Source organism: Ptychodera flava, chromosome 15 (assembly GCF_041260155.1).
Source record: "Ptychodera flava strain L36383 chromosome 15, AS_Pfla_20210202, whole genome shotgun sequence".
Lineage (NCBI taxonomy): Eukaryota > Metazoa > Hemichordata > Enteropneusta > Ptychoderidae > Ptychodera > Ptychodera flava.
In genome coordinates, this window is record NC_091942.1 from 20,600,062 (window position 1) to 20,627,208 (window position 27,147).

At 37.8% G+C, this 27,147-nt stretch overlaps 1 protein-coding gene across 1 annotated transcript; it reads left to right on the forward strand.

Moving 5' to 3' along the window:
• The first annotated feature begins 14,320 nt into the window (after positions 1-14,320).
• On the forward strand, positions 14,321-27,081 carry LOC139151494 (methionine-R-sulfoxide reductase B1-like). The gene is made up of 4 exons (XM_070724332.1): positions 14,321-14,546; positions 15,755-15,897; positions 22,140-22,254; positions 24,449-27,081. Exons 1-4 carry the CDS (start codon positions 14,492-14,494, stop codon positions 24,481-24,483), a joined length of 348 nt encoding a protein of 115 aa, XP_070580433.1. The 5' UTR covers positions 14,321-14,491; the 3' UTR covers positions 24,484-27,081.
• The last annotated feature ends 66 nt before the right edge of the window (positions 27,082-27,147 follow it).

Here is a 27,147-nt window from a genome sequence, read left to right on the forward strand (position 1 = left end):
TGCACGACCAATCTCAACGGTGACACTGTTTAAAAGTTAGAGTTCATCTGGGTCTCTTCACGAAAAAATTTCACAATAAACCTCATGTATGGAAATATAAACTAATCTCGAGATCTCGAGATACTCAAGTTCGTTTGGCGTAATCTAAATTTTTTTATCTTGAGATCTCGATATATTCAAGTTTATTTGGAGTAATCTAAAATGTGTAATCGAGATAACAAGTATGGCAAATACTGCTCCAAACAATTATTCAGTTATTCTCAGTGGTTTATGCTATTACATTGTTATTCAATTGTCACCATATTACAGCTACTGAGTTTGATAAGAATAGTCATCAATGATATATATATATATATATGATATATATATATATATATATATATATATATATAATATATATATATATATATATATATGATATATATATATATATATGTTCTTTTTCAAGAGAAAGAATCATCTTTAAAGTTTATTTGCTCAGTTTCAACAGCGTTTACAAGGCGTTTTAACAACACGCACGGATATATTGATCTGATTAATCTGGACAACCCAAATATCAAATTACTTACATCATATTTATCCCGACCAGTTGGAAATTAAAGAAACGACCGAGGGTAAGAACTCGGCTTCATATCTCGATCTGTTCCTACAAGTAGGTACTTATGGGTTACACACTAAGCTGTGTGACAAAAGGGGTGATTTCGATTTTAAAATTATAAATTATCCCAACTTGTCAAGTAATATTCGGTCTGCATGCACCTACTTATGGTGTGTACGTGTCTCAACTTCTCAGATATTGTAGAGTTTGTGATTCCTACGTTGATTTTCAAATGAGACACAGCTTATTGGCATCAAAATTTGTGAGACAGGGGTACACACCAAAAAGACTAGTGAGGACTTTCAAAAGCTCTATGGTCGATATGACGACATTGTGGCCAAATAGGACACCTAGGTCACTCAAATGATTAGCGACAGCATTCCCGGCTTTACAATTGAATTATTACAGTGATTCATATGCTGCGTCACTTCATACAATTTAGATAATTTTTGACCAATCCTGACGGGTGTAGCATACTAGCAGGGTACACTTACCCATTCCGGACACCTGGTACCACTGCTAACTATCAGTGGTTCAGGATGGTCCTACTTAACTTTGTAATTCACAAAGTCCAATGGACCTTGTAATGAATTACCTTGGATGAAAGTAATTATTGGACCAGTTTAATGTCGTATTGTGAATGTAAATTGTAACGCTGAGGACTCAGATGCACCTATATATCAGCACCTATATATATATATATATATATATATATATAATATATATATATATATATATATATATATATATATATATATATATATATATATATATATATATATATATATATATATATATATATATTCATGATATTCTTGAAGAAAGAGATGTTTTCAACCATGTGAGAAGTTCATTCTTTCCTTAGAAAGTAAAGCAACTAATTAATCTGTGTATTTTTAGAGGAGCTGTATTTTTCGTATTCATATAATCATAATCATCTAGTAATAAACACCCCTCTTTCATTTTAAAGAACACAATATCATTTGAAATAGAGAGAGACCACAGGGCCCTCGATCTCCTATGATGATGATGATGATGATGATGATGATGATGATGATGGTAGTGATGATGATGATGATGATTAATGAAGAAAAATAAAAATATTTTTGGACTCAGTAAAGTTGTTATTGTTGTTGTTAATGATAGTTTTGCAGACAACAACAAAGTATGCATTGCAAAATTCTATACAGCCTAATTATACACATGCGCTTCAGAAATTGGCTTCAGATTTCCATTTTACATTATCTAACAATTTACAAAAAAGAACTCTGAAAACAGCTCAAAAGATTATTAAACAAAGGAATACAAGTACTAAACGCTGTCCTTTAAATGAATAAACAATATTCAAATTGAATAGTTTTGCCAGTTCAGCTGCAAAGACTTAATTTTCCAGGGACTGGCTTGATAACTATATTCAGAGCAACTTGAGACTTCCAATATTTCCATCCAAGTTGAACTCAGTGGAGCATCTGCAATTTCGCCCTCGTGAGTCATATCAAGGAAAAATTCGGTTGTTTCACAGGCATAACTGTTTCAAATTCTAAATACAGTGCTTAATTTTTTTCCATCTGAAATATTTCCCCCTTGTTATTTTGCCATTATATCTGCTCTATGTGATTATTAGTTAGGTGAATTCTGTCAGCCAGATTTTTAAAATGATAGCTCTATTTCCATTTGTTGGCTTCCGTGTTGATGTGTTAAAATTTCACATTTTGAAAAGCTGAAAAGTAGGCAGTTACAAGCAATGTAATTACAGACTGGGTGTGCAGCAACAGACAGTGGAAAAGGACTGTCTACCTTTGGAAGTCATGACAGGATGCACACAAAGATACTATCATCAGTTCTCTCATAAATGTATAGTGTAATGTCAATGTGCCCTCTTTGAACTTGAGTATGTTATGCTTATTTTGATGTTCAGCAGTCTGACTTTTGTTGTGGCAAGTTTTTTATGAGTAGCAAGAATCTAGATAAAATACAAATGATAGTTGAATTTCTACACCAGCCTCTGTACCTGGGAAATGTTTCCCGACCCATAGATCCAAGATTCAGACTCAGTTTTTTGTATCTGCTTAAATAACTCAGCCGTAGTGTCACTCAATTGTTCACAACCAGGGATGAGCAAAATGCATGTCAAATTCAATGGTCCAAAGTCAAGGACCTGTCTCCAAGAAAATCTAAAGTTCCAGCAACATGATGTCCTGTGTCAGAGTTCCTGCCAAATAATATCCTGTGTTAAAGTTCCTGCCACATGATATCCTGTGTTAAATTTTTCATAGGACCATCCAATCAATATAAACTGATCAATCAAAGTAGAATCGTGAAATATTAGGTAGAGCAAATCAAAAAGATCACCAAAGGAAGGCTTGAACTGCAGACCACAAGCTCTTGCTAACCCCTGCAACCACTTCTTCTAAAGAAGTTCAGTATTGTTTTGTAGTTGACTTTTTGATTTGATTTGATTTGTTTTATTTCACCAGGGGAAAGGTTACAAGACACATCATACAGTGAAAGAATAGAAATGAATAATGGTAATAGCAAGTTACAACAGTGTTTGTCATCAAAATGTTTTAACATCCCTGGTGAGGACCATGGAAATAGTTCTTACAAACTAGTCAAGTCCATGGCCCAAATATACTAATAATGAGGAATAATACAACATGACTTTAAAGTGACGAAGCATTTAAGATAAATAAATGAAACAAGCACACAACAGAAATACATCGAGTGGCAGGGAGAAAAAAAAATTTGCATAGTGTTACGTGCAGAGAAACGAACAAAAGGGTGAACTCAGCAGTTAACGTTTAAACAAAATTTATTACGAAAAAAACTAATTGCTAAGTCAGGGATAGAGTACAAGCTTTAAAAGTGTACAGACTACTTATCTCAGCTGGGACGGCAAAGCTCCAGTCTCAGAGTTGTAACAGTCAGTTGGATGAATGAACAGTCCTTGCAGGCTTGAAGCTGCACAAAGTCCACAGTATAAATCCAGCGTTGGCAGTGAAGGTCTTGAAAAGTCTTGAGAATGACTACTGCTGGAGTTTAGTAACACACAAGAGACACGATCCCCAAAAGTCTGACTGGAAGCTGAGCGCGTCCCTTTTATAAAGGCATATAAGAACAATCTAGAACTTTATTGACATGCTAATTACAGTTCTAAAATTATCTCCCTTACACAACTAATCAACTTTCCAGAACATTCCAAACATGACTAATTGAATTCAAGGTTGTGAGGTCATCAAGGGCAGTGACCTTGGGAATGTTCTAGACTATTGAACTCAGGTCATGATGAGTGTGGGGGAAATGACCTACATAACACACCCCCTCTTCAAAAAAAAGAAAATTTTTCAAAGAAAAATCTTTCTTTTACAAATGTAATCTTGAAAAGGATTTAAGTACTCAAATTTTGTTTTACTCTAAAGTAAAATTTCTTGAAAGTGAACAACAATAAACTCTAAATACGAGAGAGACAGTCTGCAATTAAATTGTCTCTGCCTTTGATATGTCTAATGTCAAGATTAAACTCCTGTAACATTAAACTCCATCTTAGCAATCTCTGATTTTTGCCTTTAATTTCTGCAGAAAAACAAGAGGGTTGTGATCAATATAAACCACTATTGGCTGATTTGAAGAAGTAACATAAACTTCAAAATGCTGTAAAGCTAATATCAAAGATAAACACTCTTTTTCAATTGTAGAGTAGTTTCTCTGGGATTTGTTAAATTTGCGTGAAAATAGCAAACAGGATGATCTACACCATGACTATCCTCTTGCAATAAAACAGCACCAGCAGCCGTATCACTAGCATCTACAGCTAATTTGAATGGCAAAGTGAAATCTGGTGCAGACAACACTGGGGCACTTTGCAGTATGGCTTTAAGTGTATCAAATGCCTGTTGGCATTGCTCTGACCAAACAAACTGTACTTTCTTTTTAAGTAAGTTAGTCAAAGGCTCAGTAATTGTGGAGAAATTTGGACAGAATTTTCTGTAGTAACCAGCCATACCGAGAAAGCGCATCAGTTGTCGTTTGCAGTTTGGTATGGGAAAACTTGAAATGGCACTGATTTTGGCATCAACAGGTTTTACCTCACCCTGTCCTACAGTATGTCCGAGGTAAGTTACCCTTGCCCAACCAAACTCAGATTTGGCAAGGTGACAGTCAACATTGCTTTCTCAGTCTCTCAAAGAACTTCCGCATGAGCTTGATGTGTTCCTCCCAGGTGTCACTATACAGAATGACGTCGTCAACGTAAGCTGCACACCCGTCTAGCCCGGATATGACGTCGTTGATCATCCATTGGAACGTTGCCGGAGAGTTCTTCATTCCAAATGGCATCACCTTGTACTGGAACAATCCGTCTGGCGTAACAAAGGCGGATATTTCACGAGCACGATCTGTCAGAGGGACTTGCCAAAATCCCTTCAGTAGGTCAAATTTCGTCACATACTTGGCTTTTCCCACTCGGTCGATGCAGTCATCAATCCTCGGGATTGGGAAAGTGTCTGTCTTTGTTAAAGTGTTGACCTTCCTAAAGTCCGTGCACATACGATAACTGTGATCTGATTGGGAACAAGTATGCACGGCGAACTCCAGTTACTTTTACTGGTTCAATAAAGTCATTGTCCAGCAGGTATTTGACTTCTTCCTGGAGATATTTTGCTTTTGTTGGATTCAGTCTGTATGGATGTTTTTTTACAGGCTTACTGTCCCCAACATCAACGTCGTGATAGATGACGTTTGTCCTCGTTGGAATATCTTGAAACAGGTGTTTATATTCGTGGAGCAGTTCTTTCACCTGTTGTTGTTGTTCTGGCTGGAGGTGTGCCAACTTTGTAGACTCCAGCTTCTCCAGGATTTCTGAGTTCTGAAGCTTGACCGAGCCCAGCTTTGAGTTTAGAGTATTTTCACTCAAGTCAGTTTCAGTATCACTATCTTCATAATGGCCAGAACTGACTGCTACTGACAGGCTGAGTTATAGTAGGATTATCCCTATCCAAATATGGCTTAAGCATATTTATGTGACATAGCTGCTTTTGTTTTCGCCTGTCAGGTGTTATTATGATGTAATTTAAATCACTCAATTTCTTATCGATTAGATATGGCCCAAAGTAACGAGCATGGAGTGGTTTGCCAGGAATTGGAAGTAGAACAAGAACTTTTTGACCTGGTTCAAACTTCCGTTTTGAGGTGCTTTTATCATATTTGATTTTCATTGACTGCTGAGATGACTCAAGATTTTCTCTGGCTAATTCACATGCTTTAGAGAGTTTTCGTACGAAAATCTGAGACATATTGCAAAATATTCAGACAATCATCATCGTCTGATAGGAATTTCTCTTTAACGAGCTTAAGTGGGCCACGGACTGTATGTCCAAATACAAGCTCAAATGGGCTAAAACCAAGAGACTCCTGAATTGACTCTCTAACAGCAAAGAGCAAAAATGAATTCCTTCATCCCACTGTTTCTCTGTGTCAAAACAGTAGGTCCTAATCATGTTTTTCAAAGTTTGATGAAATCGCTCAAGAGCACCCTGACTTTCTGGATGTAGGCGGATGACCTATACTGTTTAATGCCTAGCTGATCCATTACTTGTTGAAAAATACCAGACATAAAGTTGGAGCCTTGATCGGATCTGGACACATTTAGGGAGGCCAAATAAAGTGAAAAATTTGACTAAAGCTCTCACTATAGTCTTTGTCTTTATGTTTCTCAGTGGTATGGCTTCTGGGAACCGAGTTGATGTACACATAATTGTCAACATGTACTCATTTCCTGATCTTGTTTTTGGTAGGGGCCCAACACAGTCTATTAGAATCCTACTAAATGGTTCTTGAAATGCAGGAATTGGCTGTAAAGGGGCCTTTGGAATGGTCTGATTTGGCTTTCCTACCATTTGACATGTGTGACAGGTTTTACAGAAATGTGCTACATCCTGCCTGAGATTAGGCCAATAAAAGTGACTGAGAATTTTGTGATAAGTTTTCCTTACTCCCAAATGACCAGCCCAGGGGGTTTCATGGGCTAGGCGCAATATTTCAGCACGATAGGGCTTTGGAACAACAATTTGATGTTTTATAGCCCAATCGTCATCAACCAAGACATCTGGAGGTCTCCATTTACGCATGAGAATACCAGATTTTGTATAATAGGAAACAGAGCTATCTGAAGTTTTACCTTCATCATCTACCCTGTCAAACAAAGACAAAATATCTGGGTCTTTGTGTTGTTCTGCAATGAGATTTGATCTAGAAAATGTCTGACTTTGGTCAGCAGAAGTTTTACTGGAAGTTTCAAATCCACGAGGGATAACGGAATGATCCGTGTCAAACACCTGACTGAGAAAGGTGTCATTTAAGTCAACATCTGTGACATTATTTTTGAGAGTATTTTGATTCTCGGAAGTTTTCTTTGACATGGCTCGAGTAATGGCACATGAAGGAAATAAATCGGGTATCTCTTGTTCAATTGGCTCTGGATCCTGATCTAAACTAGGATTATCAGTCACAAGTGGATTAGTAATGACCTTGTCCCCAGCAAGGTCGTTTCCAAGAAGAAGGTGAATCCCTTCAAAAGGCAAAAAAGGCCTAATACCTAAAGCACAGGTCCAGAAACAAAGTCCGAAGACAAATAGACATTATGGAGAGGAACAGGAATGTAGTCATTACAATCTACCCCTTAATAAGAACTTTAGAACCTGAAAATGACTTTTCAGAAAACGGCAGGGTATCTGCCAACAAAAGAGACTGGGAAGCCCCGGTATCTCTTAAAATTTTGACAGGGGTAGCGGAAGAGAAATCACTAAAAAGTGATATAAAACCATTATGAATAAATGGCTCGAAAATACCCATAATGCTATCTTGAGAAGAATTGACCTTGACCTCATTAATTGGGGATGAGAGGGGTTTAACCTCAGAAAATGTGTTGCACACATTATTAGACTCTAATTGAGTTGATGAAGAAATAAAGCCGGTTGGCTTAGATCCACTTTGACCACTTTGACCTTCACGTTTTCTTTTCAATTTGAAACACTCTGACATTAAATGCCGTCTTTCTTACATAATTACAAGAAAGTGTACCAAACTGTTTGTCAGAAGGAGATTGAGACTTGGGATCTGATGATGTGGGAGTGTTACTTGAATTTTGTGAACTGTTGTCATTTGATTTTCTACTCTCCTTTGAAAAATTCTTGGATGAAAAGGAGGAGTTAAATTTACCTGCATTGTTTCTGTATGAAAAGGACTGGGATGGTTTGCTGAGAAATGAAGATTTGTGGGTCAATGAATAATCATCGGCCAAACGTGCAGCAACCTCCAATGTATCTGCCTTTTGTTCATTGATAAACGTCTTGATGTCACTCCGGATGCACCTTTTAAATTCCTCAATCAAACAAGCTGTCGTAATTTGTCATAATTCTGACTGACCTTTTCAGAAGAACACCAGCGATCAAACAGTTGTTCTTTTGTTCGAGCAAATTCAACATAAGTTTGATCCTTCACCTTCTCACAATCCCTAAATTTCTGACGGTAAGCTTCAGGCACCAACTCATAGCCCTTGAGAATTAATTCCTTCACAGAATCATAATTTGAAGCCTGCTCTACTGACAACTGAATGTAAATTTCTCTGGCTTTACCCACCAAAGCACTCTGCAAAAGCATAGACCAGGACTCCTTAGGCCAATTCAGACTCTGAGCAATTTTCTCAAATGAAGGAAATATTTATCAACATCCTTTTCTTGGAAAGGGGGAACTAACCTGAAATGCTTAGTGATGTCAAACTTGTCTGAAGGGAAGAATTTTCCTGATTGTCCAAGCTCTAAACGTCTCATTTCTAACTGTAGTCGATGTTCTTCCAATTCTCTCTCCTTTTCTCTCTGTCTTTCTTCCATTTGTAATTCTTTGTCTTTCATTTGTAATTCTTTGTCTTTCATTTGTAATTTTTCCTGCCTTTCCCTTTCTTCCATTTGCAATTTTTCCTTTTCTAATTCCAATTTCTTAAGCTCCAAATCTGCCTGTATTTCTAATTCTAATTTTTTGAGTTCGAAGGAAGACTCAGGCTCATAATCTTTAAGGCAGACTCCTCAAAATGGCCAGAATTAACTAAATGTTTTGCAATCTTGAACTGAATTTCTCGCTTGCGCATAGATCTTTTGACATCTACTTTAAGGAATTTGCCAGTGCTATGAGGTTGTCTTTTCTGAGGGAATTAAATGTGTCCTGATCAAGGTCATCCATAAATTCGTCTGGCTTGAATTCCGCCATGATTGAATTTCGCTGAGTTCACAGTATACAGTAGTTTTGAAAAGGCTGTCAAAATGTTGTCAAACGGCTCAAAATATTCGTATCCCGGACAAGCCCCCAATTTGTTACGTGCAGAGAAAACGAACAAAAGGTGAACTCAGCAGTTAACGTTTAAACAAAATTTATTACGAAAAAAACTAATTGCTAAGTCAGGGATAGAGTACAAGCTTTAAAAGTGTACAGACTACTTATCTCAGCTGGGACGGCAAGCTCCAGTCTCAGAGTTGTAACAGTCAGTTGGATGAATGAACAGTCCTTGCAGGCTTGAAGCTGCACAAAGTCCACAGTATAAATCCAGCGTTGGCAGTGAAGGTCTTGAAAAGTCTTGAGAATGACTACTGCTGGAGTTTAGTAACACACAAGAGACACGATCCCAAAAGTCTGACTGGAAGCTGAGCGCGTCCCTTTATAAAGGCATATAAGAACAATCTAGAACTTTTATTGACATGCTAATTACAGTTCTAAATTATCTCCCTTACACAACTAATCAACTTTCCAGAACATTCCAAACATGACTAATTGAATTCAAGGTTGTGAGGTCATCAAGGGCAGTGACCTTGGAATGTTCTAGACTAATTGAACTCAGGTCATGATGAGTGTGGGGGAAATGACCTACATAACAATAGAAATAAAAGTCAAGGTAAAGGAGTACAGAGTCGAAAATAAGTGAGACTATGTATTGTCAATTCATGTCTAGTAGATATTTCTTGAGTTGCGTCTTGAAGGAATGCCGATTTGTTAAGTTTTTGATGGTATGTGGAAGGGAATTCCAATGTTTTACTGCAGCATACTTGATATTATGTTGACTAATGGTAAGCTTCACTTTGGGTATAGGGAGATTTTCCTTAATCTTAGAGCGGGTATGATAGCTATGGGGTACCTGATCTTCAATATAATTATTTAAAGTACGAGCAAAACGGTTATTTTTAAGATCATAGAAAAAAATGCACATTTGATATTTACATAGTTTGAGAACATTTAGGATGTTGAATTGCTTGAAGAGAGGGGATGAGGGAGCATTATAAGTTGAAAAAGAAATAAGTCGGACAATTTTCTTTTGTAGACGAAGAAGGGGTTCAAGAATAGTGTAATAGGTGCTACCCAAGATTTCAATGCAATAGCTCAAATGAGGGAGAATTAAAGTATTGTAGAGCAAAAGAAGAACACATTTTGGCACATAGTGTCGTAGCCGCGAGATGATGCCAACCAATGGGCTAATCTTTTTGCATACTTTATCTATGTGCGATTTCCAAGTCAAAGAAGGGTCAATAGCAACCCCAAGATAAATAGCAGAAGACACTGCCTCTATAGGTGTGCTACCGACACCCAATCTGCCATCAACAGTAACAGATCTTTGGGGAGTTTTAATTATCATATAATTAGTTTTCTCTACGCTAATTGTAAGTTTGTTAGCATTACACCAATGACATACTTTTTCAAAGTCGTCATGTAAGTTATCAAGGTTTATATTATTAGTGTTAACGGATTTGAAAAGGTTCGTATCATCTGCAAAGAGGCGGAAATCAAATACATCAGTAGAATTGGTAATGTCGTTGATATAGAGAAGGAAAAGGATGGGTCCGAGTATGGATCCCTGAGGAACACCACATAAAACTCGTCTTGGATTTGATGAGGTGCCATCGATGCTGACTGCCTGTTGACGGTTATTGAGGTAGCTTTGGAACCACTGCAGGGGTAGTCCTCGAACACCATAATGCGACAATTTTTGTAACATAATACCATGGTCTATTGTATCGAACGCTTTTTTAAGATCTATAAAAATACCAAAGGTGATGAGACCCTGATCCATGTTATCGAAAAATGTGTACTGCACACTTTTATATTAAACGATCAATATCATCATAACAAGTCACCAATCCACTGGAGGTAAACGATATGTTATGTCCTTGTCTTTGTTATGATGATATTGATCGTTTAAATAAAATGTCACCAATCCACTGGTGGTATGCAAACCTGGAGGAATCGCGATTGAAATCTTGTTTTTTCAGATTCCCTTCAATACCCTCAAAAATTTTCAAGTCCCCCCATTTATATGATCAAGAAGTTCCAAGTCTTCCCCCACCCCCAATTATCACATAGCTGCATATATATTAGTGATGCACGTAAAGAAAAAATAAGCATGTATTTGGCGATTCTGCTTGCACATGTTTAACACTATCTCTTATTAGCAGTTTGTAGAGCCACATTACTAAGGCAAGTTCTTAAATTGATTCATTTTAAGACACATCAGTGGACATTTTTGATTTATGAGTTAAAAGCCAACTTGAGTTAATCAGTCTCGATCTGGCACGGCCAATTGGCACCTGCTGGAGATCACACAAAATGACGATCATGCATGAGAGAGTACGCAAATTGTGAATTCATGGCTACATTTTAAGTTTTACAAAATTTATTATACCGGAAGGTTAAAAGTTTCCATCAAATAAACGTTTTAACCTCTGAATTTTTGGTGTAATAATGGTAATTCTGAATTAGAATCTTTACTGTACAAAGTTTTACTTTTGCGTGTTATTATTTTACGATGAAAATGTGAAAATTTAGAAAATCAAGCATGGTCACCCCATCTTTTTTCTTTAATATTTGATTATCCTCATATGCCAGAATTAAAAAATCCCTGATAACTTTCAAGTCTACTGGTCTTCCATGTGTTGCTCTCTTGCCTGATCTTGTGTACAAGTATGTTTCACTGACATGAGTGTCACATCACCCGAACCCTTCAGCTACTTCATAGTCTGAGCTATCTCTGTCGCTGCCGGTATGCATTAACAGTAACACTGCCAGGGCTCGAAATTAACTTTTGACACTGGTAGTCCACTCGGGCTACCATTTTCTGAAGTTGGTAGCCCAGTGACAATGGCTGGTAGTCCATGAATGTTTTAGTTTAGGGATACTGTACTCGTCCGAGTACAAGCCCCGGTTCAGCAACACAAAATAGCAGTAAAACTAGGGGCTTCAACTCAAGAAACCCCATGTTATTTGTCACGAACGCTTAATTTATGCTAATTTATCTACATTTTAACACTTTCTATCACTTTCAATCGGCTTATATATCCAAAGAATTTGTAACTTGAGTAAAGAAAAACAGAAAAAAATATTCTCATGATCTTTATGAACTGGCATGGCTTGTTACACCCGTCTCTCTATACAGAACGTAATACATTGATACTGATCGACAACCATAGATAAAAGACAGCGAAACTCAGCCAAGCTTAACTGACACAGTGTTTTATATTACTATTTCAAATCAAATTGATTACACAATCTCTTGATATAGAAGTGAGTTTTGTGAAATTTCAGCATCAAAATCCCAAAACTTGACACAAGTACGTCTTGTATGCTGCCGATCAACAGCATAGATGAACTGGCATGCAAAGACTGCACACGGAAAAGCAACTCAACATTCTAACGCTCTGCATCTTGTGAAAACAACAACATAGCAGTGAAAATTGTAATAGTCACCCAAAAAAAATAACTCTTCACAGATGAAAGGATAATTGCTTGAAACAAATGAAACTGCATGTTGACTGCATTTAGCTCGTCCGAAAGTGACGGACATCGCACGCCACGTATTTCATGTCCCAGGCTTTGGTAGTCCGTGTGGGCTACCATTTCATGGACTTTGGTAGCCCAAGGGAAAAGTTGGTAGTCTGTGGACGCGGGACTACCGCTAATTTCGAGCCCTGACTGCCCATGGGCAGCAGCATGGCAGTAGCTGTATTAACTTTGATAATTTTGACAATAATTTTGTTCAGGTTTAGGCCTATACAACTGCATTCTTATTCTACTTAGGGCCTACTACAGCATGTTGAACTGTCCAGTATTCAGCTTGCCAACACAGCCAGCATTTGTATCATTGACAAATGACTTTCAGCCTTGACTCTTATTCGATTTTCACCCAATATTCATACATGCAAGCTTTTGTCGACGAACTGAATATTGTGTGTTTCAGCATGCTATAGGGAGACAGCAAGAAAACTGTATGAGATATAGGCCTACTGCATAGAAATATTGAAAAAAAAATATCAACAGTTGCAGCTTCTGCCCCGATACTGGGCCTCCTTGTTTGTTTATTTTTTTATCAAAATTCATACAGTTTTAGATTTTTTTGAGACAAAAGTAATGAAATGTGACAAAATGGTTCTAGATTTTGTTTAATTGTTAATAAAATTGCAACAATTGGATGACATTAAAATGTTATCAAATTTTCATTGAATTACCCCATCACAGCTTCGAATCGTAAAAAAGGGAACCAAAATATTTTCAGGTGCCCCCCATAGGCAGAGCAAAACTTTTAAGTCCCCCCCCTCTACTACCGCAGAAATTTTCAAATCCCCCTGAATTCCTCTACACCCCCGACTGTTTTTGTTGTGAACGCAGCCTAACCGTACGGACCCGTGCGAGCGGACGATGATTCACTACGATACTGAAGTTAGACTTGTTTTCGGATTCAAATTTAGTTTCGGATTCAAGTGACTGAAAGAAATTTTATATTTTCAGCCTATTTTGTAATACTGTCGAATAGTTTATTTTCACTTGGCATTTATTTACATTACTTTCGCTAGATCCTCTTTTCAGCGAAAATAAAATCCAATCAGACTAGACGAAGTGAAAATAATATCACAGTGAAGCAATGAAAATCTGTTTTCAGCTAAAATAAATTCCAGTGAAAATAAAATAGCCCACAGTACTTTAGTATGCAAATATAAATACTTGTCATCAAGAACAAGTTTTTACTGGGTTACCTGTCGGCATATGTAGTATAGCATAAATTGTGTGCATATATTCACAATTAAAAATTTAAAGAAATAGAAATTACAGAAAACTTCAAAGCACTGTAATTCGAAGTTGAAAGGAAGTGTCGATCAAGGAAAACAAAATTTATCAAAACATTTATACTTTAATTTGTTTATATGTCACAATGTGTGTCACATGGTGAAATGCTAATGTGTTGTATTACTTTGATGTTTTGGTTGATGTTGTTCTACAGGATTTCATTTTGAAAATACCATACTAAACTCCCTGACTAAAAATATGTTGTGTAATAAAGATTGCATTGAATGCATTTCTTTGAATTGTGCGTAGTACTGTTAGCTTGAATAGTCCGAACTGCATAATACCCATAATCCAGATGGACAGCTCATAAGTTGTAATTTTTGACTGATTTTTCAACAGTTTTGTCTTGTGTACTCATGCACCGTGACTAGTCTCTGCCTAAAGTGTTTTTTTTAACCGTATAAATTATGATTATGTGCGAAACATTTATGTCATGAAATACATGCTACATGTGCAGTAAGGTGGTCTAGTTAAAATATCTCCTTGTGCATCAGTAGTTATCGTATCCTTCGAAAAAATAATAATATAAGCTGGAAATATAAAACTATTCTCAGTTATTCGTACCCGTTCACGAATCCGAAAGCGAATCCGAAACTGAGTCCCACTTCAGCATCGTATATATTTACCTGAGCTGCTATTCAGACGCAAGTAGGTTCAGGACAGCACTGCGAGCTACTGCGACAACTTCGAAGATAATCAAGCACATATCAGTGACTGTGTGCCACCTTTTACCGCAGAAAGATGTCGTTCTGTTCATGGTTTGGAGGAGAGAAATATCGAGACCATTTTGAGTCGGGTATGTATCAAACTAACAGGCTGAGAATGTGGGCTACAGCCGAGGTTGGGCAAGTTGAAGGTCTGACTAAACACAGTGCGCTCTATGGGTTTGACGGTTTCATAATCTGTTATCTCGCTCGTACCAGCGGAAAAAAACAGGCTGTGAATATCGCTATGCATTGTCTTTTGCCATGGTATGTTCATAGATGTAGGCGAGTTTTGTCATAACATCTCGGTTGAAATTCAGATACGTTGTACTTTGTATGTGTTTTCTTTTTCATTTTCTGACTTTTTATGACTGACAGTAGTTAAAAAACAAACTTCGAATCGTTGATTTTGTACATTGCTGATATCTTATCCTACGAGAAGTCAAGCGTGGTTTCCATTAAAAATAGAGAGTGCAAGTGAGTCAGCATTACATATTTCCTGCAACTTCCTTGTACGTGATATTGTATAGATATTGCGTATTGTCAATCTTGAGACACGACTCGATTATTTTGTACCATACTACCAGGATATACAAATAACGACTTCCATTAAATTGCAGTATACATTTCTACTATTCGTTGAATTCTTTGTGACTTTAGTGCGGATCTCGATAAAGTCGTTAATCTCTGGGCCATTTACATTATAGAAAACAGATGCACGTCCGCCAAATTTGGAAAAAAACAAACAAAGGCCATTATTATAGCTTAAACTGAGAGTTTATATCTGTAACTAGCTGGTAAAAGGAATGGTACTGAGCTTTGTTGAACTAATGGCTCAGCCCAAAAGGTTATAAAAATAAACAAGCCAAATTTAATGTATTTCTTGAATTCTTACTGGTAAAAGGGGATGCAGGTAATATGCTGTGTTGCCACTGATCCTGGAACTCCGGGATCTAGTGTTTCACATTCTGAAAAATGGAGACATATAGTTTACATTATATAAATTCTGTATTGAGCCACATGTGTTTTGCCTTCTGGTGTCTTCACCAGCACTTTGACTTTCTTTCACTGACTTTAGGGTCTACTTCTTGTCAATAGGGTAATGGTTTTATCAACAGACGTGTATGGGATGCAATTTGTGATTCAAAGAAGTTTTATATCTGACGAGAATGCCCCTGTGACCAAAAATGTAAAGATCTATAATATCTACTATGTAAAGCCATTCCTCCTGCCTTGACTTGATTGTACTGAAATTTACATAATCTTTGTTTATTTGTTTTGTTTACCTGTGCGATTTCAGGAATGTACGTCTGTTCAAAATGTGGCTATGAGTTGTTCTCCAGCAAAACCAAGTACAATCACAACTCTCCTTGGCCAGCATTTACAGAGACTATCCACAAGGACAGTGTGTCCAGAAGACCGGAGAGTTCTACTGCTATTAAGGTAAACAACACTTCAGAGATTTCATGTAAGATTAAACACTGTGTCAGCCCCTTTGCTGACCAGTGAAGGCTTTTCTATGCTTGTGGTGTTGGTGAATGTATTCTAGGTAGCCAAATTATTGGCCATGAAATATCAGATGTAGAAAGTCATCATTCTCAGTCAGCTAAGATTTGCTCTAAGGGATGCTTCCAAAAATTCAAACTATGTTCAGCCATGGACCTAATTTTGTTTTAGTCCATGGTTCAGCTGCTCTATTGGAAAGGCAATGAATCACTTCTCTCTCTTTCAAAAAGGAAACTCACAGTGCCTTTATCCATGGACGTAAAAAAGAGGTCCATGCTTTATCGTACGTGTCCTTCATTTTCTAACACTACTGATATTACATGTAAACTGGTTTCAAATCAAAGGGTAGTTCCAACCTGGGGGATCACTACAGGCTCAAAGGTTACATTTGCATGCAGCTTATTTTGTTTTCTGCCGATAGGTCACATTTGCATGCAGTCCCTTTCCGGCCAATCATCTGCCTTTATTTTGTATTTTACATAAGTAAACACTAAGCTTGGCCTCAGCGGGATTTACAAATTACTGTAGCGTCATTCAGCACTTCTCTTGGCAAGCAGCAACAGCAGCCGCAAACTTTTCCCCACCCAGCCCTGCCTTTTCTCCTTGCCTTTAGCTTTATTATTGGGTTTGGGATAGCGATCCCTCTTGAGAATTTGTTCTTAGTAGACTTTGGCTTTGACTTGGTTTTGAATTTGTAATTTCTATTAAACAATTAAGACAACTCCGCTTTCGCTTTGCTATTTACCATTTGAGAGTCACTTTTGGTTTGACTTGTTTGTGAAAGCTGTTATTTAAAGGCAGAGCCTCCCTTCAAAAGGGCACGAAGCTATGGCGGCGTTCATTGTGTAAGTGGACACCAAACAGGCAACACGAGGGCACATGCTCCAGAAAATGCCATTTTTTAGTTTTTTCCGGTCACAAAAATGCAGACAGACTGCCAAGCAGTCAGCGCGAAGCTGCTGCCGATCAAACTCTGGTTATATTCAAATTTTAACACTACTGGAAGACGATTTTTCAGGAAATTTGAGCATTGGTGGTGGGGAATCAATGACCATTGGCGATTTGACCCAATCGTCAATCAAACACTTGTATAAACTCTGTTTGCAGGATTAGCAAAAAGTGCCAAAAGGTTGAGATCAGTTTGTGTAATTAATGTTATAGAAATCAAACATCGTACTGGCCAAGTGTTTGACTGGGAGGAGAACTCCACTAATGCGAGAACCTTGGATTGAAAATTGCACTTTAAAGTGCAGTGGTCGTCGTGCTGCGCATGCTCCTGAGGGGGTCCCCCCTTGTTGACAACATATCCGAGAATGCCGCATGATGTTACGGGTTGATTATTATGTTTGCGATATTACCGCTGATATGGCGGCTGATTTGTCACAAGCATAGCAACTTATCAAATCTAACACGCAATAAAAGGTCAATTAATCTAAGTTAAATATCTGCTGAATATTGAACAGTAATTACACGCTGGATTGAGATCACATTTGATCATGATTTTCTTGAATCAGTTGAATGGGGCTCGCTCGAGCCATGGAGCTAAACACTTGCCCTTACGCGTGTATATGCCAACATACTATCAATGTCTACGACATCGCTAGCAAGGACGAGAACTTTCATTTCAAGAGGCCCAACAGGAGTACAATTGACAAAAATGCAAGCTACAGAAATCTACAGCTCGCAGAGCAATGCCCGCTGCAGCAAGAAGCATCTATTCCGTGGTCTGCATGAACGTCGGTGTCAAGAGAACAACTCGGCTGTGGAGAATCCAACTCCACTACGAAGTTTACCCCGTTGGGGGTGCAAACGAGAATTCCGAGTACAGGTATCAAGTCAAGCGAAGGACCTTTCATAGGTCTTCTTGTTATGTAGGGTTAACTCATTTGAAAGAGGATTCAGACCTACCCGGCATGCGGCAATCAGGAGGTACAACAACGAAGTTTGCGTAGCACCGGTAGGCCTACACTAGCTAGCCGTTGGATCTCTGCCATGACCGTGCACAGGATCTCTCAATACGTCCCTATGTGTAGCCGTGCAATTTTCCTGCCAAATGCCGCGAAAACCCGCTCGTTTTGTCTATTGTGTCCTGTCATTTGACTATTTCTTGCCACGTATTACTAGAAGAAGTAAGAAATGGTGATCAACAGTGGGTCGTGGGCCAAGTCGTCGCGGGGCCGGTACGTTGTGCAGCTGGTTGTGGGACCGGATTCTCTTATATCCGTGTACGTCAACGCGGTGACCTTCTCCCTTATCGAAGCAACAGCATCTCCCGTGTCCTGCTCTGGCTTGCCGATCATGGTCTTGAGTGTAATTTTTGTGTTAGGCATTGTGCTTGTTGCTGGTCTACTTATATATATATACAATGTTGATCATTTTAGTGATGTATTTTTACTGTGCTGTACATAGCATTGTGTACAACCAGCGTGACCGCGCGCGATCAAACCCGTTTGTTCACTGTGACTGCATGCAGTAAACTCAGCGACATAATGTGCAGAGTGTCTCAATGTTCGTAGCCTTACATGAGTTTATAGAAAGAAATATACCGCTGAAGTTCGCTTCCGATCTTAATATTTTACTATTGCATGATGTTGAGTCTTACAAAGGCGTTAACAAAGTGAGGGACCGCTCCCATCTCACTCCGATTGAAGTTGAGAAGACTTATGTTTACAAACATTTATGTTTATCAACAAAAAAATCGCGCACGCGCAGCGCGACGACCACTGCGCTTTAAGTAAACTATTTAAACATCTCCACTTTGGCTTTGCTATTTTCTATTTGAGAGTCACTCTGTGCCGGTAATTTTACTTCAGTTACTTTGTACCTGTAATTTTAATGAGTCCCTAGTAACGCTTGTAATTTCCAGCGGTACTTTAGTCCTTAGTTAGTTTAGTTCTAGCATAGACTTTCAAGAAAAACTTGAGGGTCTATGGTTCTAGTTGTACTTTCTGTAGGTCACTAGTGTTTTCCCCATAAGCTAGCACTCTTCATTTACATAACAATATCCAGTCATTGCATTTCAATGGGGAAACATTGGACCTACAGTTTTTAGTAAATTTGTGATTAGTAATAAACAACCTCCCTACTGATCCAAGACACCTGTGAGTGAGTGAGTGTGCTTTGTTCTTGTCTGTGATCTCCCTCCTGTCAGCCGCCCTCCGTATACGTACCCATGATTTGAACCAGTAATACTGGAAATTCAAGTAAACTCCCTTTGTGTTTTTGTTCGCAAAACTATTTATTGGCACCTCTTCGAAAAGTCTGCCAGAAGCCAGTCATTTGCCTGTAAACCTCTCAAGTTTTTACACAGAAGTATGTAATTTCCACTTTTCCTACACAATATTTGGAAAGGCACTACAGCAATGTTTGTAGTGAGATGTGCAAATTTTTGCATATGTTGAAGAACTTGAAGTGATCACTTTTTTGTTTTGCGTCCCGGGTACATAGATGTTTGGAGGCTTTCATGAAAAAAACATCACAGTGTAGTTGAATAGGACTGTACCATGTAGTTTTTTCTGCCTTACATAACAATGCTTTGCTTACGTATTGTAAAATGTACACCTGCATGCTATTGCTTGCAGAATGTCACATTGTGGTGGAAATTATGGAGGTGATAAAGCAGTTGTAATTGCTCTGATTCTTGGATGGGCACTCATATTACTTGGAAACAATCAAGTTAATATATAACTTGAGAGTGTGAAATTCTCTGTGTCTGTTCTTGAACAGCTTACCCGCCTACTTTTCAAAATTTAGTGGATGCAAAACAAAGAATTTGATTACCGGTACTCTTGCTTTTGTCACCGTGACCCAAGAAAATATTCACATGAACTTGATGCATGAAGTGATCCCTCAGCCTAGTCCAGTTGGCAAATGAATGCTGACATTGATACCATGGTACTTCCGTGCCGCCACAATCATGGCTTCCTTCCATATTTGTGTTTTCCCTTTCCTCTCTACCCTACTTCCATGTGGTGAAGTCTAAACTTTGCCCATAATGCAGCTATGCTAAAGAAAAACACAATAGCAGCAATACCAGTTTTGTGCGGTGAACAGGCCTCCACAACGTCAATATTGTGAATAATGCTTTGACTATCACAAGGATTGATATCACTGTTACAGTCAACCATGCTTGTGCAGTTTCTTCTCTTTGACAGTGTGTCATGTTCACAGTGGTGAACAAGATTTTCATTCCTTTTCACAAAAAAATAGTAATATCTCGTTACATGTGTGGCTATTTTTTGCTGACTCACAGAGATTTCTAGAAATTTCTATCGATTGACTCAGAGAGGCCAGTTGTTTTCTTGCGGTTTAAGTACGTGCTGGTAATGTTTCACAGATCCTACATGATACAGTGTTTTGGTGTCCTCACATGACTCTGTGTGTATTCTGAGCACTGAGGTCAGGGTGTATCTGACGTGGCCAAATCAAAACACATGACGATACAGGAGTCTTTGAATTCTGATTGTATTCTGTGTTCTTGCGTTGTTTCTGAACCTCGTGATGAATAAATGAGTGCATTTACTGCGTACCGGTATGCAGTAGCAGAGGTGGATAGGTTTTGACTCACATCGTATATCATTGCTGCTTTTGTCTAGCGTCGCTAAAATTTAGAAAGTTTTAGACCACTGCAGAGGCACTCAGCTGAACAGGTGAATGGCATGTTTTGATCTGTGTGGTGACAGTGTCTTGTTGGCTACAGGTGACATAACTGTGTAGCTCTCCAGCAAAACCATTCTATATGTTGTTAAGACTTCTCCAAGCAACAAACAATCAGTGCAGCTCCTGAACAGCTTCATGTATCAAACTTTATGCCACAATGACCTATAAAGGTTTTTGGATTGTATACCACAGTATGTATATGCAATAATGGTTGATCTGTTATCTCACAGTGATATCTCAAACATTTGAAGTGGAGTCTGAATGGCATTGATAGAATCAGATTGCTGAGAAGTACCTTGACCCGTGAAATATGAGCTGGATGATATATATCAGTCATTCATTTGTTGACAGGAAATGGCAGATTTTAAGTACAACCAAAAGTTTTCAACTTTATTTCCTTTCATTTTCACAGTATCAGTAACATCATCCTAAGTGAACTCAATAAAGTAAATGAGACAAAGTCTCTTTTTGAGCTTTTTGCATGAATTTTGTTTTGATATGAAAAGTATAGTTTGTGTTATTTGAAACATCCTGCAATACTGGTCAACGGTGAACAACTAAACTCTGCTTACAGCAATGCAGCCAGACAAGATTACTCACTCAGTGGAATATTTTATAGTCGGTACAAAAAATTCGTGCAAAATCTGGTACTGATAAAACAAGTGACTGAATATTTACCGACACTTTGAAATTCAAAATGTCCACCATATCCCTGTGTTAACTCCGCAGGTGAAAATCAAATTTTTGAATTTCACAAAAACAAAGCAATGAAAATTCTATTTACTCCATGAGCTTCAAAAGGATTCCTCACATGTGGTTCATTTAAATTGTATTGTAAAGTTTGAGAGTCTAAATAACTGTCCCTGGGGTGCATTCCAGCTTAAAATCTGAGACAAAGGTAGTGTTTGATGAGTCATAGTTAGTTACTTGTCTTCCAGTTATCACAAATGAATGAATGAATCGATGGATGGATGAATTGCCTATATTAGCATGCAAGGAATTAAAATACAGTAGCTGCTTGCATCTTGTTTGTGCAATCATTACAGACTGTGTGTATAATAATCTTCCAAAATTTTATTTGATAACCATTTCAGTTAATGAAAGGTCTGTGGTTGTTTCAAATGGTAGAACATAAAGTAGTGCATTGTTTTTCAGCAAATAGCGCCGGAAATGTTGACTTTCCAAGTTCTGTAGCTGTCACAGCACACAAGTGGCTTGAATCTTGCTTTTGTTTCACTCCGTGGCAACTTTCCATCATGAGTAAGAATACCTAGAGCACATATTTTTACTGCATTTTTATTTACAGTGGCAAACAAAAGCCACTGAGTATCATTTGATGTTGTGTTAAAATGTTTCACAAAAAAAAAGATCATCTGAATGTCAGGTTTGTGTGCTAAAAGTAAAAATTTCACTCCGGGATTGGATTCTTGTGAAAATCACAAAGTCAGATTTCAAGCAGACATGTGTTCATACTTCAGTAGAAATTACTACCTCACATACCTCTTTTCTAATCTCTACAGGTGTCATGTGGAAAATGCGGTAACGGATTGGGACATGAATTCTTGGGTGATGGACCTAAAGCTGGCCAATCCAGATTTTGAATATTCTCTTCCTCATTGGAGTTCAAGGCCAAAGGTAATAGGACAAAAATTCACATCGAAATACTTCCTTAGATGATATGTAGACTTTCAAAGGGACAAAGTCACTGCCTTTTCAAACTATTTTGACTCTCTCTGTTTCATGTAAGAAGTTGTTTATGCTTTTCTTATCAATCCCCTGAGCTCTGGTAACACCTTGCATATACATGTGACATGTCAGTGTGATAATGACACTTTTTATTGACATCATTTCTAGTGTGTACTATACATGATGTAATTGAAGCAATTATTGTCAAATCTACATGCATGTAGGGAGAAGAGATCTTATGAATGACAGTTTAGCATATTTCAGTAAACAGAATGTCATGAGTGAAGCAAACATAAGCAAAATAACTTGAAAAGATAACGACTTTGTCCCTAAAATGATCCCAAGTACAAACACAATTAGTGTCAATAACAGTATAGTTGAATCTATAGGTGGGTTTACACGTGTATTTTTTTAAACCTGAGGGAATCTGATTAGTCGCTCTGTAAATATTCCTTATCAGCGATCTAAGCGATCTCACGTTTACACGTCATACACAAGGTATAAATCTAGTTCGGGTCAAGCGAAAGAAATAATGCCACCAACAATACAGTAGTCTTCATAACAACGTATAGCCCGTACATCGAAACGACAAAAATCAAGCAAGCCCTGACAAAAAACTGGAGTGAACTTGAAAAAGACAAAACACTAAAAAAACTGTTCCAAAATCAACCAATAATCGCATATAGAAGGAACAGAAATATAGGCGACACACTTATAAGCGCCAGACTTCACAAAAACTACAATAGCTCAAACTCAGGTTCACACGAACCTACACAAACACAACAAGACCACCTAGTAGACATTCTAGCTTCCCTACCAAACGTAAGTGTAATAACCTATTATAAAATAAAAACAATCAACCATTCAACACGTCTCACCAATCAAAAATGAATTTTAAGCGACTGATGAAAAAAACTCTGTTTTCGAAACGTAGCGCCCAAGGATCACAGTGTCAGTAGTCTCTCCGCTCCAGTGCGGATTAACACAAGACACGTAGATTACGGGTACTCTCGCCATGGCCAAGCAACATTTTACATAAAACAGTTAAACATGATATACACTTATATTATACACAATATCATACACAAAACGCAAACAACCCAAATATGAACGATGTGTGGAGTTGCTTTCCCTTTACTACCAGTTGCTTTCCCTTTACTACCTACAACTCATCGTAAACTGGCATCGGGCCACTACCACGGAACTGAGCTCGCAACCATTTGATTTTGTTGTGGCATTGTTCCCCTGTCCTCTCGAGTCCCTTCTCCCTGGCCTTGACAGCGACGACTTCATATAGTTGCCGATCCCTCGACGTGCTGTCCATCATAGGGATGACATTTTTGTCTCTCCAGATTGACATTAGTAGCCTGATCTCTTCCTGCGGCCAATTGTTGCCGCGATCGCGAGAGCTTACTTGAACACCGTCCATTGTGGTAATGACCGCAAGCCCGAAGACAGGATATAGTTCGGCGTTTAGTTCGGTGTTCTGGTCACACGTGTAAATAGGCCATTGTTTAGTACGGAGCACCGAACCTGGACCAGCCCTCCGACACCGAATTAATTTAGTTCTTTGTTAGTTCGGTGTTGTCTGTTCACACGTCCAACTGACACAGGTTTAAATTTATTCCGGTGTCAACTCCGGACTTAACTCACACGTGTAAACCCCCCTTATGTCTTCTATCATTAGTTTTTTTCATAACACCCTGTTTTAAAAAGTCTTAAACAAAGCACTTAAAACAAAGCCTGAAATTCATTTATGGATCTAACACAGACTAGACCACTGAATAGCGTGAGATGTTGGTACTTGAGCCACTGAATACAAATTAGTTAGCTTATCTGTGATGGCATAATTAAAAACCCTTGTGCTCTCTTTTAAACCATGCATGGCCACCGGACAGTACCAAAACCTATAAAACAGAAGTAGTGTAAAGTATGGAGACTCATTTGGCATTTTGACAAGTATTCAGCGTTGCAGTGCTTTGACCACAAAACAAGTATCTGAATACGTAAACTGCTTTGTTAGTAGAAGCTAGTACATTGTTTTCCTCCATGTATGTATTCACAAGAGGTCAGCTTTGCCTGTCACATGACTGTTAGATTCAGTGAATGCTAACTGTTTTTACGTCTCATGCTTGATTTGCAGGTACGGCCAATGGAACTATCAATGGGGCAAAGTAAAGAGTGAACTTTGCTACTACTCACAGCTGACATGAAACCAGAAAGAATACAATACCCGTTATTTTGAAGACAAGTGTGACTACAATCAACTGTAGAGGGCAGTCAACATTGTTCAGATTCACTTATCCACATCAGTAACCATTTATGTCTTCCATATAGATTAGGATCATTTAAGTTACTTGACTTGGCAAGACCTGGGAAATTTTTATAATACTTCTGATTTACGTGTCAGTTTTCATTCTAAGATTGTTTTAAGATTGTTTTTAAAAACCTATGGGTGTTATCTTTCTCAAGGCCCTCTTTATGCTAAACTAATTGGTGTAAACTTTGACCCTTGACCTCTGGCCTGGGTCTCTTCTATGGTGAAGTTCCCTTCATGTAACTTCGTAATTATGTAACTTCGTAATTATATTCCAACCATATATTGTAGAACTACATTCAACAGGGTAAAATCGAGAACTGTACAAAATAGATAGAGGGTTTACATGCTTGTCTTTGCTGCTATACGTTTGTTATCTAACATTTACAATATATTTCTTGGGGAAATTTTGGAGCCAAGTCAGACAGTATTTCAAGAAATTTATTTCAATTTTCATTAATTTTCCTTCCTGAGGTGTGTTCTCGAAAACGATCAAGTGGAGCCATGGTTTCATGTCAGCTGTGATTTTACTCTCTGTGTGTTTTGAGTTCATAGGCACTCAGTCGCAGCATACACAGTCTAGTCAATGAAGCATTCTGGCAAAAACCCAGCTGTAGGGAGGCCAGAATTGTGGATGGATATACCTGACATGCTGTGACAGACTTCCCATGGACTGTCATGACATACTATTACTATATTAATATATGTTGATTTCTTATTACACATACCCGTTTTAATTTAATATGACCTGGACATCATTCAAAAAATACAGGTATTTTAGCCATTTGAAATTCATGATTACCTATACTTTTCAGCCTGTCGACCTAAAGCAAGCAGTCCAGTAATTCTAGGTTATAAGGTGATTCTAAAGAATGCTGGATCCATTCTACATCATGAAATCAATAGGTTTTGTTAGTGGGCCTTCCCATGGCTTTGTGAAGCAGCTGGACCCCTTAGAATGATGTCAATGAGTAAAACTATTCAGGACAGATTCAGTATTCTTCAGTCGTGTCGATTATTTAATCTCACATCATGTAATGAAATGATCAGATTTATCTCAATTTTTTTTAAAACATACATTCCCAGGCTGAAATTTTACATCAAAAAAATTTGATGGGATCGGTATAAATAGAGGTTTACTTTGCCACATCTCAGTTTCAAGTAGTTGAGAAAGATGTTCAGAATCCAGTTGATGTGCTGCACTTTGCCTGTAAACATTGAATGACAAGAATGGACCACTGGATCTTTGATGGCAGTAGTCAAAATGGAAAAAATCTTGATGGCAGTAGTCAAAATGGAAAAAATATATACTGTAAAGAAATAAAAAAAAAAAGCCTGTACATGTGGCTTTTACAAAAGAGATACTGAATTGTATACACAGTCTCTCCAAAACAAAAACCTATATCAAAAAATTGTATGCATTATTCTGTGGTTCCATTCAAGATTCTGGTCCATCCTTATTGTTAGTCTCAATTTTATATTGTTTAGGTATCACAGCTACGAACAAATGAACTATGAGCATTGCAGGAAAATGTACACTGTGTGTCGGGTTGACTTTGTGAATATGTACTTGATGATGGTACGTAGGATGAGATGTTAGCAAGGATGAAATTTTCTTAGAGTGTGGGGGGTGGGGGTGAACAATTCAAAGCGATACAGTGTATCACAATGTATCAGCCAGTCTGTCTCTCTGTACTTGATTAGTATCAACTAAATGGAATAGAGGACAAAAATTCTGTAGGATACGTCAATAATTTGTTGTTATAGTGTTGGTGTAAAAAATTGTAAAATGCCAACAGGTATTTTTAACACAAGTAATGTCTTACAGCTATTCATAGTACTAGAATGGGAATGTAGTGCACACTGATGTGAATTGCATTTTTAAACAGAAATGATGAATTTATTGAGAAATTGTGTAATTTAAGCAAGGAATTAACATCAGAAGGCATACTAACGGCATTACACATGAATTTTACGCACAGAACTGTGAAATTTTTGAATAGCTTACAAAATATATGTACTCCACAAAATGTTTCTATTGTATAAGAAATTTATATATGAACCCCTTTGGCACGGCATAGTCTAAATTTAATATAATAGCGCAATTCTTGATTTTGACAAAGAGAATATGATGTACTTGTAGAAAAAATGGAAATATTTGAGCAAAAATTGTAGTAGTTTTTGACAAGTCCAAAGAGCAATGATGCTGAAATTATCAGAATCATGGACATTGTTTTGTAATTGTCTGTTAGATTGTAGTGTGCCACTCAATATGAGCAAACCAGTTTTACCGATAGTAACTTGCCAAATGTTATGCTGACCACAGTGTAATCCCTTTGTTGGAGAGACTGTTTGCCTACTGAGAGCATCATTTGGGGATCTTTGTATGTCAACGTCAGTGTTTTGATATGTAAATCTTTCAATTGTACAACAATAAAGTGTCTATACAGAAAGATGAACCAGGCGTATCTCGCTTCCCCTGTTTAACACAAATTTATCAACAGACCAGACTGGACACTGATCTT